General features: G+C 35.7%; 1 protein-coding gene and 1 long non-coding RNA gene across 2 annotated transcripts; both read right to left on the bottom strand.

Annotated features, from left to right (window-relative positions):
• Positions 1-4,584: 4,584 nt before the first annotated feature.
• Positions 4,585-12,742, bottom strand: LOC113293354 (serine carboxypeptidase-like 34). The gene is made up of 10 exons (XM_026542012.1): positions 12,413-12,742; positions 6,988-7,095; positions 6,357-6,452; positions 6,130-6,222; positions 5,954-6,033; positions 5,535-5,855; positions 5,300-5,436; positions 5,095-5,187; positions 4,899-5,004; positions 4,585-4,734 (listed from the first exon to the last, which is right to left on the bottom strand). The coding sequence occupies exons 1-10, from the start codon at positions 12,681-12,683 to the stop codon at positions 4,585-4,587; spliced, it is 1,455 nt and encodes a 484-aa protein (XP_026397797.1). The 5' UTR covers positions 12,684-12,742.
• Positions 8,809-9,193, bottom strand: LOC113293355. Its single transcript, XR_003332251.1, has 3 exons — positions 9,171-9,193; positions 8,981-9,077; positions 8,809-8,895 (listed from the first exon to the last, which is right to left on the bottom strand). It is a non-coding gene; the product is annotated as an uncharacterized LOC113293355 (long non-coding RNA).
• Positions 12,743-14,171: the final 1,429 nt, after the last annotated feature.

The following is a 14,171-nucleotide window of genomic DNA, read 5'->3' as shown; positions in this document are numbered from 1 at the left end:
ATTAGTTGAAGAAGTATAAGGTTTGCAACCAACAAAAGGAAGAGTAAAATTACATATCCAAGTTGAAGATTGAGTGAAAAAAGAAAGAAAAGCAAAAAATATGTGAGTTTTTGAAGTTTATGATACCAAGACAATATGAAGTTGTGAATAATCAAGTACTAAAGTACTTTTTCCTATGGCTTAGAATTTAAAAAAAAATCAATCAAAAAAAAAGAAAAGGAAAATAAATAAATAAATAAATAAATATCAAGGTTGTGGGGAAAGAAGAAATTCATAAAAAAGTTTCAAACAACAAGGAATCGAAAATAATGTGTACCAGTTGTATAAGTTCTATGAGTTTGGGAGTTTATCACCAAGAGTTGAAGCCGAAAACGTTTCCATTCGATGTTAGAATGGTGCTTAATGTAGATCAGATGATAAGGTGAGTGAGAATTCTCATCAAGGAATGGCTCTAGTGTTTAGTAAAGAAGATAACCGGAAGAAAAGGTTACAGGTAAAAAGAAAACCCCCTAATTCACGTACGTGTCGGTTAAAAGAGCGGTGGAATCAGAAGTGGTAACGGTTATCAGGGAGAGGAAGAGACGTGGAGACTAATGAGTAGAGTGTGTTTACATCATTCTATAAAAGCTCTAACGATTATTCTCATAAGTTGTCATTGTTACGGATCTTCAACAACAAAGTGCTGAACGAACACATGCAAACATTAGAAGAACTTGAAGTATGAAGAATTCAAGACATGTGTTGAAGACCTAGGAAATTAAGCATAGTGGACTGATCTGAAAATTTTATTTATTGTATCCATATGTATTGAATGGTATTGTCACTAAAATTGACAAAGCGAGAGATTTTTATAGCATTGCTCGGTTGAACCCACAAGTTTTTTCTATCTCAAGTTTGTTGTCAATGTTAGGTGATCAAAACTATATCTTGATTTCAAGTCTACTAAGTCAAGTTTCGGATAGGTTAGAATTGTAGTTGAGTATCAGAGATCACCCTTGAAGATTGAAGATCGACGAAGACATTTGGAGAAATTCTGTATCGGGTATGTGACCGAACCATTATGTTTTACTCACTATACCATCATTTTATCTATTGATATGACTTATAGTAGATTCACAAAGAAGATGTTTCGAGTCAAGCTTGCCTTGTGAAAAATCTCGATATATGATTTAGCGATTAGATATTCAAAGGTCCTTAACAATATTAGTTTTATGAATTAATTTGTGGATCAACTGAAAATTTCCGATGCAAACTTATATCACTTGGGAATGTTTTAAACATCATAAGAGAGCAATATTAACTTACTGGAATTTCTACTGAGGGTAGGTTGGCAGACTCAATATGCAAACCATAGATATCTGAGATACAAAAATACAGGAAGGTTGGTGAACCAGTTTGCAAACCACAAGTTTAGCTGGGAAAAATTCACGAACCCGGTTAGCGAACCATGGTGAACTAATTTTATAAGTTGGATTAATTGGCTAGCAGTTGGGGAACCCGGTTCACGAACCGAGGTCAACTGAGTTCGGTAGTCTAGTAGGGTTGGAGAACTCGGTTCACGAACTATAGCACCTTGACTCGTGTACAATCCCTACGGTTAGCGAACCGTTGTACCAACTGTCCCGATAGTGTTTAGCAGGTACTCAAAGACTTATTATCTTAACATGTTTAACATTGCTAGAACTCTCTTAAATACTTCTTAGACTTCATTGATCACTTGGACACTTATGTGTGTGAACTATAATTAATTTCTTATATGTTTAAATGAACATCAAATAACTTTTAATTCTTTGGCTAACTTGCCAAACCGAACAATCATTATACACGGTTCACTAACCGAACCTATGTGTATAGTCTTTTATTGTAGTTTGAAGACCTAATTAGTTTGCTTGATTCTCAAGTTATCTTGGATTGAATTCTAAGATAACCATGGTCTTTGAAAATTATAAATAGAGCATCTCCGTCAACTGGGAAAATTAATCCCTAACACTTTGTTTCCTAGTTAATTCTAGAGTCGCCTCTATTGACCTTTTAAGTCTACGACTAAAAAGACTTCGCTTGGGGATTCGTGAAGCCAAGTAAGACTATCTTTACCTTGAAAGTTCGTGAATCCTGATCTTGTTTTCTGTTATCAAGGTTTTCGTAATCTCTTTCAGGCAAGATAGATAGTAATCACAATTTTTTTTGTCTCAGACTTTGTGATTCCTCAAGATAGATATATAAAGATTGCTCATAGTTGATGATACATTAATTTTCTTGGATGCTGAGGTAGAGCAGGTTAGAAATATCAGACTTGTGCTTCTTTCTTTTGAACTTCTTACTGGCTTGAAAATCAACTTTGCAAAAAGTCAGATTTATGGAGTGGGATATGATGGTGATCTTTCCATTTTCTCTTCTATATTGGGTTGTTATCATGGTATGCTGCCTACTACTTATTTAGGCCTTCCTCTAGGTGACAAATGTAATGGTATTTCTAAATGGGATAAGATCATCGAAAGATTCTTAATCAAGCTAGCTGGTTGGAAAAATCCTTTGCTCGCAGAAAAAATTACTTTCATTAATAGTGTCTTGTCCATTTTGCTTGTGTATTACATGTCTCTTTTTTAGATACCTTCTTCTGTTATTAAGAAGCTTGAAAAGATTATGAGGGATTTCTTGTGGCATGACAACAAAGGAAGAAGAAAAATACATCCAATTAAATGGATTATTTTGTGTAGAAGGAAGAAGTTTGGAGGTCTGGGAATCAAGAATTTGCATAAGTTCAATCGATCTCTCTTTAACCAAATGGTCTTGGAGATATATTGTAGAAGATAATGTTCCGTGGAAGTCTATTATTACTGAAAAATATGGTTCAGGGGAGGTTTGTTGGGTTTCTAAGGTGCCAAATTGTTCTTATGGTACTTTTGTGTGGAAAGCTATAATGAAATGCAGCCTAATCTTTCTCAGGTATGTTAAATTCAAAGTTAATAATGGAGTCAAAACTAGATTTTGGGAGGACAATGGATATATGATTTTCCTATTAAAACTTGCTATCCAAATTTATATGCTTTAACTAGAGCAAAAAAACTCTCTGTTGCTGAGATAGGTTCTTCTGTGGATAACTCTATTGTCTGGGATTTCAAATTACCAAGAAGAGTGAATGCTGCTGCTACAGTGGAGCTGAATCTTCTTAACAATAATCTAGTTTCTTTTAGTTTTAATCAGAATGCTGAGGATGAACTTATTTGGTCTCTTACAAAAGATAATCTCTTCTCTGTCAGGTTCTTATATTAGCATTTCTCAAGAAGATGATGTAATTCATGTTAATTCTATTTTTAACTCTATTTGGAAGCTGAGATGTCCTCCTAAGATCAGTTTTTTTTCCTGTGGCTTATTGCACATGATAGACTATCTACTACGGACTTTCTTATCAGAAGAGGTATGGAGGTTCCTGTTGTGTGCCTGTTTTGTGCTGAAAATGAGACTACTTCCCTTTTTTTTTACACTGCAGCTTTGCTAAATCAGTGTGGGCTGAATTTCTGAGTAAGTTTCACTGGTTTTTCTATGCTGAATGAGGTCACTTCAGTTTTACATTCCTGGCATTTAAGGCAGCACAATAAAGAGAACACTACAATGTGGAATATGATTCCTGCAGCAATTATATGGAGCATTTGGAAAGAAAGAAATGAGCGTGTCTTCTCTGACAAAACTCACAATGTCCAGGCAGTTGTTAACAAAGCAGTTTACAATCTTTTCTCTTGGGCTCTGGCTTTCAAGGATTTTGAGAATGTGAATCAAACAAATGTAATCAAAGAGTGGCATAATATTTACTTTCTTCCTAACTAATTTTGGTAGTCTGTTACCATCTTAGACTTGTTTTCCAACATTGCTAATAGGGGGTACCGGATTCCACAGGAGGGTACCAAATGCATATAAGACAGAGAACTTTTTATTTTGTCCTATATGTATTTTGTACCCTCCTGTGGAATCCGGTACCCCTATTAGCAGCCTTGTTGTTTTCTTGTTCTCTTGTTAGGTGGTATAATCATGTTATACACTCTTCTTTTTGATCAATCTAATCTCCTCTTTATAGATCAAAAAAAAAAAATGTAACAGACCAATGATCGACGCGCTACAACTTTGGATTTTGCCAGTGTCATAAAATGTGAATACTGTACTCCTATTACTATAAGATTAAGCTCATAAATTTAATCACTTTTACGGATCTTTAGTCATGTACTCGTGTTAGTAAGGTAAACTAGGTAGCTAATAGTACCTTATGATGCTAGGAATGGTTTAATATTTAGGACTTGAATAAGTACGCACACTCGTGAGGTTTTAATGGTAATCAGTTTTGATATTAACATTCAATTTCGGGACTGAAATTTGAATGGGTATATTAACACAAACATGGACACTGATCATAGAGGAAATGAAAAGTAACACAAACTAAAATTAGGATATATTTTTCTTTTTCTTTATACCTGTTTTACATAAAAAGGAACTTGGTTCCAAATTATATTATTCTTAAGCTAAGCAAATTGGATTAAAATGTAGAAGAATATGATTATCAGTTTTCCTTTTAGATGACAAATTCAAATACTACTAAAATGGAGCGACCGGCAGTCTCTCATTTGCAAGATAATGCGATATCAGTTCCAGTGCTTGTCTTGGTTTGAAGGTTGGAACTTGGTCACCTGCTCCTCTTATTGTCACGAATGTCAATCCATCGTAGATTATGGTCCACCCACCAACCTATAAACAAAAGTTCAGAAAATATGCGAAACAATTAGAATGCAATTCAGCCATGCATTATACCATGTCCTTGTTTTCTGATTTCCAGTTTGCAAGAACAGATAGATTTTATAAGAAGATATAAAGAGAGAGAAAACTAGAGTGGTAGTACATAGGTTAATTACCTCTTTGTGGGTGTACCATGGTGTCCATTCTTCTTTTATTTTTAAGCCGAGTTTGTTCAAGGACAATCTTGTGGATGTAACTGGAATTCTCCCATCAGTGTCTCCACTGAATGAGTCAGAACAATAACAATCGATGTTACGAAAACTCACTATTCAAAATGAGGATAATCAAAGATTGTTGCCTTAGAAAGCTTACCTGTATACCCAAATCCTAAGTCCTCCTTGTACAAGTTTTTTGATGATCGGAAGGGTAGAAGCTGGTGCATCGTTCCAAAATGTGATGTTGTCACTGTCAAAATACGAGCGCCATTCATGAATTATATGCACAACTCACAAGCGTGTGCACAGTTGATACTGTCTAAAATGGATGAAAGCGAAAGTAAAAAATAACAAGCAATTACCTGCAGTGAGTCCATGGATATGGGATTTTGGTCACATTCGCATGCAGTGCTTTTTGAACGTCAGGTCGATTGAAGTAGACAGTGGAATAAGATGACAGACACGGGTCATAACCTGCAGGTCTTTTATGCCATCCCGCCTATAAACACAGTATTGAAAGTAGGATTAAAGTCCTGACTACAATCCCATGTCCTTGTTTTCGCAGTTGGTTAGCATTTTGTTCCGCAAATAAAACACATAATGGTGGACTAAAATGTTGAAGGCCCTTACGAATTTTGCAAATGCTTGGGGAGCAATGCCTTCAATTTTGCGGAGTTGTCTCTCTGTACTTGTACCGTTAACACACGACGGAGCATACAAACTATACATGTCGATGAGATCATAAACGTCAAAATATTTGTTGAGATTAGTGTGGCATTCATTTGATACAGGCGTCTGACTAAAATTGCATGTCTTCTTAATATCATTGTATACACGGTCGGAAATTACTGCATGATCCCATGCATAATCGATCATGCCCTTTTGATACGTGGCATCATCTAGTAACGCGTTACCTATCTGTATTAATACACAATACTATCATGAACAAATTATGGATTATATAGCGAATATAAGCAAATTTTATGGATTGTGATTAAATGAACTTACAATGAAACTTTGAAATTTATGTAATCCTTTTTGGAGGCTTTTTTATTGGCATCGAAGATTTTTTCGGCCAACTGTGGAACATAATGCCCTGAAAATATAAATAAAAATCAACCTTCTATTCTGGTATAGTGGATCATAATAATGAAGTACGCTGAAAATGTAGTTTTCATGTCTGATATTTCACCTGCATAGCTTTCGCCCGCCAAGAAAAAATCATGTGACTTGAAATGTGGAAACCTTTCGAACCATTTCAGGAGAAATGTGTACGAGTCCTTCGCTGAAATATACGTAGAAGTCAAAGTTTCATAAGGTTATTAATTAGCAACTTACAAACATGATCAGAAGACGGATTTTCTTTATCTAGTGAAGTTCACATGATTGAACTGAACTAGTTAAGTGAAAATGAATTACCAGTGACCGAGTCCCCTAAGGTTTTGATATCTGCGCTTGTATTGGTATAAGAAAATCCAACACCAACTGGAGATTCCAAAAATAACAAATTGGCTTCTGCAATGAGGAAAATAAAATTTGTCAATCATATTACTTTTTGTACATGTTCTATCTCAACCAAAATTTATTGCCTCTTTGGCCCATTTCTCTTTAGTTGTTCAAAAGGAAATTCTTGAATGGATTTCTTTTGCATTATTCCTATAATGTGCTTGAACTTTAGACTTTAAAGTATCTTTTTCGTTAGCCTGGTCTGATACGATACCATGTTAGAATATAGGTATCCAGTTCAAAACCAATTGACAATGAGTGGTGAGGTCCTGAGGGATTATAAACAGCAGCATCTTAGATAACCCAACAATGTGGGAATAATAATCTCAATAATATCAGTTGCATCCGGTAAAGGAAGTTTGGGCCTTCTTCCTAGTAGCTTGGCATAGAAGAAATGGAAAGATGAAAATATCACTTTTTCAAAAACGAGGGAGTATGATTTGCAATTTGTTCAAGTTTTGTGCCTCCTAACGTTGTGAAACCCATATGTTTAAACACAACTTCTGATTTTATATGGTAAGTAATTATACTGCATGAGACTTGCCTTTGTTCCATGAATAGTCATTGAATTTGAGTACAGGTTTGCCCTTTTGTGTTAAGAAAGGCCCTAATTCCTCTGCCTTTCCATATCCAATTGATGAACATCCTGGTCCTGTAATAATAATTAAGTGATAAAATGATCAGATCCAGGGTCAACTTTCAACCATATAAAAATTAATTAAAGTCTTGTTGGAGTAACCAACCCTTAAAAACAATTAAGTATTATTAACGGAAGATCGACGGTATTAGAACATGGTAACACAATTTAATACAGTAAATGAGGATCCACAAAATCAGGGGGTTCTTTAATGACTTCTACCCAAAATTCTTCATTCTCATTCTCCTCTCGTGCGGATTAAAATATTTGATTCTTACCAGTCACAATAATTAATGGTCAAATTCCCCAAAAATTCTGGGTTGTCTTTCAGTAGATCTTAGAATTTTACTGTCCCTAGCTGGATCTTCCTCCTCCTCCTGATTGATTAATCATTACATTTGTTGTTTAACTGTATTATTACGTACTTTCAATCTTTCTTGGCGCATCAAAGTTCGCGCCCAACAGACCGTAACCGTTTCATGCGTAGTATTGATCAGTGGACATCCAAACCAGCAGTCCAGTGACGCACACCATGACAGTACCATACAATCATTTTATGTATCCTATGCAGCTGCAGATGTACGCCAAAAACACCTCCTCCACAGCTCCACTACCTATACTTATATCTACAATTGAAAAGTGAAATGCTTATCCTATCCAAAGTATAGAGTGTCTCATTCTACTCATGCATGCGTGTAGTCTGCCACTGTACACTCTACTCATGCATGCGTGTAGTCTGTAGACATCTCTCTACTTGTTGGACTTGTCCACTGTATTTCAGTGATACAGACATCGGTCTCAAGTTGTATAAGTAAGTGGTGATCTTAACAATGTTGATTGATATGATCCACACATACTAACTAAGCACAGTCTAGACGGCTCTACGATCATCAGTCAAAGATTCATTAATATTCATTGGGACACTGACACGTGGTAGGTTTTTACAGGTCAACTTTTATGTAACATGAAAGTTGTTTTAGCTGCTAATTGAAGCAAGCAAACAAAGACTAGTTGGTCAAATGAAAAGAGTGACAGGCAGCTTATATAAACAAGAAGATAAGATACTTAACCGAAATGAAAGAAAATAAAAAATTAAATGGAAATCCCAAAATTATTGGAAAAATCCAATTTCCCAGTTCCATTCACTTACGTCTTCTAGTGGATTTACATCATCTGCATATATGGTCCTATAATATTCCACGGAGTAGTAAGGAGCATAATAACTGTTCAACCAATCAAACAAATGTGTCAGTTTACAGAAACAAAAGTAATAGCATATTACAACCCAAAAGTAATAGCATATTACAAAATTTCTTACTCTTTCCAGTTTGGCCTGAGCAGTTTCAATGCACATACATCATGTTGACAAGGGAATCCTCTTAGCTGCCATTGCAAACAAGTGCATTGTTTGTCTACAATGTTCACTGTGAAAATTTTCTTGGTAGACACATTAGTTACCAAATAAACCTGTCCAACCACACTTCCTTCTGTATCAAACTTCCCAACCAAGTCAAGCATCTTATTTATCAACTTAACAGCAGCAGGGACCAAATCATTTTGATTCCACTTAGCAGATTCTTCCCTTCTCTTAAATAACAAACCCATTACTAACTGACCATACATCATGCCTAGTTGGATTATTGGTTTATCTCTCATATTAGAACTCATAGAATTAAATGATTCTGAGAAATTTTTATTCATATGCTCACAACAACTAAGGGGATCAAAATAAGCCCTAGACCAAGTACTTGGATCTTCTTTCCTAAGATATTCACCAGCAGCCGGACTTTCTTTGCATATGTTGTCAAAGTGCTCCTACATTATAGTAACCTGAGTTAATATATAACCTACTAACTAAGAATAAAAAAACATAGGGATATTTAGAAAGAGAGGCACAAACCTGAAAATGCCTCACTTTGTAAGCTTTGCATGCATTCCACAATAAGTTGTGCAAGGTTGGTGCCTTGTGGTACTTCTTGAAGTTCTTGTACAAGTGCCTGCAAATAAAGAGTAAGTACCTATTTTATACTAACTCTAAACCCAAAACACATAATGTAAACTAATGTAAAAAAATAACTAAACTTAAATACCTGAAGCAATATCTAACTCTTGCACCAGGGAAACCTTTGGAACAGATTCCAACAATCCTTTTTGCCTATCAGAAATAAAGGTAATTCTGCCAGCATGATGTGCATTGATTGCTGGAGCCAAATCCTTGAGAAACCCAGTCCATCTCTCCTTGGTTTCACTCTTAGCCACCTTAATGCCTAAAGGCACCAGAGAATTCTGACCATCAATTGATGTTGCAGCCATTAGAACACCACCACGCTTTCCAGTTAGATGGCATGCATCTAAACCTATGACTCCCCTGCAAGCTTTCTGAAATCCTCTCATTGGTGCAGCAAATGAAATAGTCATGCTCATGAATGTCTTATCTGCATATTTAGTAACCAACCATTAAATAACTGAGCACCACTTACAAATAAATGAACCAACCATGAATGTCTTAACATAATGTATACCTCTTTTCCCATAAGTGTATTTAGCAACAGACCCTGGATTAGTATGATCCACCATCGCACAAAAGATGGGTACATCCTTGTAGCTGTCTTCATAATTACCAAACAGATCTTCTAAAAGAAGATTTCTAGCCTTCCATGCACAAATATAAGGTATATTGATGTTATGAGTTACAAAAAATTCTCTTGCAATGTGTTTAGGCTTTGGAATTAAGGCCCCAGCTGTCTGCTTTAACTTCTCATGTACCACATCTTTTACGAACTCAGGATCCGCGGATCTGTTAAAACTCTTTGTATCCGCAAACACAAGTGTGTTCTAGATTAACCTTCCTAACAATAAAAGTAGGCTCATGCCTTTTTATGCTAGCATTTACAAACCAGTTACAACCATACTCTTCCCTAAACCTACATCTCACTCTTAATCTTGTTTTGTCACTCTTATAGACCGTATACTGATAATTATGTTTTACACAGTAACCCCTAAGATGTTTCTTATAAGCACTCTTGTTATTAAAAGCATACTTTACCTCCATCTTAGTAGGATCAACAGGAGTCACCTCTTCTTCTACAGGGAATAATGGTTCTTCTTCTTCATCACTGTGCATATTGAAGATTTCTTTCCACTTCTGGTAATCAAGCTTTGGTTTGGAATATTTATCATCATTTACTTCAGGACCATCATTATCCTTATCATTATTCTTGTCATCATTAGAAACTGCAATCAACATCAAAGTGTTAGTACATGTAAAAAATAAACAAAAAATTATAAACACTAAAGGGTCCATACCTTCTTCATTGTCTTCTTCACTACTGCTTGAATCACTGCTTTCATCTCCAACTTTGTATGTCTTGACAATATCTTCATAATCAATATCATTCTCTTCATCACTGTCAAAGATTGGTGGAGCATTTGGGTCTTCAATGGGGTGACATTCATCTACAGTAGTGTTCTCTAGCACCACATTGTCCTCATCATCACCATCACTATTGTCCCCTGCATCAGTCTTATACCCTGTATCAGTCTTATCCCCTGCATCAGCCTTATCCCCTGCATCAGTCTTATCCCCTGCATTAGTGTTATCCCCTGCAGCAGTGTTGTTTACTTCATCAACCCAGTAATCATGATTAAAGTTATCAACTGGTGTACTGCTAGAACCAACAACAGTGGCTTGACTTAGGCAAGAAAAACCCTGAGATTCCACTTCATTTAACAGATCCATGAACAACAACTTCCTAGATGCTCCTCCATTTGAGTTTTCATTCTTTGATTGAGCATGCAACCTTGGTGATCTCCTTGTAGGTGATATCTTTACTGACTTTTCCTTTGAAACTGGCTTCTTAGCAATCCTCTTAGGTGCCTTCTTAGGAGTCTCATCAATTGTTACTACTGGTTGTTCCATTGCAGCCTTAATGAAGTCATTATCATTCCTAAATTCTGAATTCATTACACTCATTTGTAAACATATGAAGCCTTTATCATCAGGTACAACATGCTCCCAAAACTTAAACAAGTCTTCATTTGTAACCAAATACTCAGGCAGACATGGGTCTATGGTCCAATATAAATTTGGAATTTCTGTTTCATCAAGATGCAACTTAACACGCAACATCTGCTCAAATTCCTTAAGGTCAATTCTATCTCTATCCATGTGAGGGAATAGCAAATTAAGTTTACTATTCACAACAAACACATTGATATCTCTATATGGATAATATATATGATCACTGTAAATGAACAAACAAAATAAAATTCATCAAATTCCACACTTCACACAGAAAACCCCTAAAATAAAATTCATCAATTCATCAAACACACGAAATTAGGGTTTTAGAAATTCCACACTTCACACAGAAAACTCCTAAAATAAAATTCATCAAACACACGAAATTAGGGTTTGAAATCATACCATATCTGCTGCTTGTCCTTCCCGTTATTCTTCTTCATCTTCAGCTCCCCAACCCTTTACTCAGACACTAAACCTAAGCAAAATCCCGCTGAAAACTGACCCAAACCCTAATTTCTTCCACTAGAGAACAGAGCGGACATAGAGCAAGAGAAAAAAGTACAAGAAAGAGAAACAGAAACCTAAGAGAAAACCCCTAATTCAACTCAGAAAAACGAAATTAGGGTTTGCAATCATACCATATCTGCTGCTTGTCCTTCCCCTTCTTTTTTTGAATCTCGATCTTTACTAAAACCCTTTACTCAGACACTAAACCTAAGCAAAATCCCGCTGAAAACTGACCCAAACCCTAATTTCTTCCACTAGAGAACAGAGCGGACAGAGAGAAAGAGCAAACCCTAGAAGAAAAATGAAACGATACAAAGTTACAAACTGTTTTCAATCCCACGAAGGATAAAGTAGTCATTTAGCCTGTGCTACGTGTAATAATCTCGTGCACGACATCTTGAGCCGTCCACATAAGACACGTGTAAGTAATCTGGACAAAGTCAAAAAAATTTGACCAATCATGTGGGTCCAAGGCGTTAGTGCTAACGGTTGTGGCATTAAATAAACTTTGAAAAAAACGGTGGCAGTTTCTTGAATCGGGATTTGCAAGTGTGGCAGTTTGTTAAAATTCCCAAAAAAGATCAAAATAGTGTTGGTTTTTAATGATAACTACTGAATTTCCTCCGAAACCTTGTACATTTAAAACGAAAATAAAATTATACTGTAATAGTATTAGAATTCTCAAGTATAATTAAGTACCTCATTAATAACTAAGTACTGAACTCAAAAGAAAAGCATGAAGAACAAAAGAATGGAAGAAACAGAATTTGTTAGTAAAATGCTGAATGAAAATTTTGTTACCTCCATTGAGCCAAAGAACGAGAGGTTTTTCAAATACTTCGAAAAACCAATAGAACAAAGCTTTCCCATGGCTTTCATCGACTGTAACGTAACCAGCATACTGTCTAAATTTCACAGGAGGCTGACCAGGTAGTCGAACGATACGATCAGCTAATTGTTGCTCCTTAATTTTTCCTCTCAACCTATCTGGTTCTATAATACCTAACACTGCTGGACTAATAATAAGAACTAGAATGGCGACCAAACGAAAGAAGGAAAAAGAAGAAGCCATTGATGATGAATAATAGCTCTTCTCTCTCTCTTTCACCCCGTCTCCAGACTAGATGATTTTGTCTATGAAACTTGATTATGGGCATGTTCATATATATACAAAATAAATGATGAACATGTGACGGATAAGTAACGTTTTCGGAATATATATTGTTATTATTAACGTATCTTTTATTTCATTTTTCCTTCGTTTTAGTTCGAAAAATCCAACTCCAAGTTGAATTTATCCTACACAACTAATTAAGTTCTTTTAATGAATTTAAATCTGGTTGGTATTTTGCACACAATAGGCGGCCGATTCACATTTACTCAAGAGGTTCAACAGTGAAATACGTATCTGTTTTCAGTTTTCGTATGGACCAATTTATGAAAATTGACTTTCCCACTACAAAATTATTTCTTTATAATTTTCTTTTTTAATTGCATGAAATAGAATGAAAGTGAACCATAAATTTGTTACAGACTCAACCTTTTGGAGCGCCTGGATAGAACCCTAGCCACTCAGCATTGGCGCACTGCCAATCCTCATGCAGTCGTTACTCATCTACCGATGATTGCATCTGATCATGATCCAATCCTAGTGCAAGAAAAAGCAATCGACTGGCAGGGAACCAAAAGTTACAAGTTTGAACATCTACGGCTCACTCACCCACATCTCAAGCAGGTGGTAGAATCTGCTTGGATACAACAACATGATATGGAACCTACCTTGTGTTGGATTAACTTCAACATAGAAGTCACTAACAATTTGGTTAGGACAAGATTAGGAAATTGATGTAATCCTAAGGGAATTATAAGTCATCTAGTTCTAAGAAAAGGGAAAGACATGTAATAAGGTAATAGGACTAGGAAAAAGAATTCATAGTTCTATATATATATGATCACTAAAGTTGTGGTTGATCATATGAGCAAGATTAGAGCTTGTGTTTAGTTTTGAGAGATATTCTAAACATCAATAAAGAGAGTTGTCTTTATATAAGCTAAGTTTCATCTTGCAGTTGCCATTAATTGGTATCAGAGCTTGTCTACACCGAGCCATGGGAGACGAGAGCACCATCATACGTACAAGATTTTTCACAAGCACAGTTGAAGCTTAAGGGGGAGAATGTTGGATTAACTTCAACATAGAAGTCACTAACAAGTTGGTTAGGACAAGATTAGGAAATTGATGTAATCCTAAGGGAATTAGAAGTCATCTAGTTCTAAGAAAAGGAAAGACATGTAATAAGGTAATAGGACTAGGAAAAGGAATTCATAGTTCTATATATATATATATATATATGATCACTAAAGTTGTGGTTGATCATATGAGCAAGATTAGAGCTTGTTGAGAGATTTTCTAAACATCAATAAAGAGAGTTGTCTTTATATAATCTAAGTTTCATCTTGCAGTTGCCATTACCTTGGACCTTCAACTAAAGCTCATCACAACTAGTAATACGCTCCCTGAATGGAATAAAGAAACCTTTGGACATCTCCCTACTATGAT

This window comes from Papaver somniferum, chromosome 7 (assembly GCF_003573695.1).
Source record: "Papaver somniferum cultivar HN1 chromosome 7, ASM357369v1, whole genome shotgun sequence".
In the NCBI taxonomy this organism is placed as follows: domain Eukaryota; kingdom Viridiplantae; phylum Streptophyta; class Magnoliopsida; order Ranunculales; family Papaveraceae; genus Papaver; species Papaver somniferum.
Note: the sequence above shows the minus strand (reverse complement) of the source record. Positions and strands in the feature narration are given on the sequence as shown.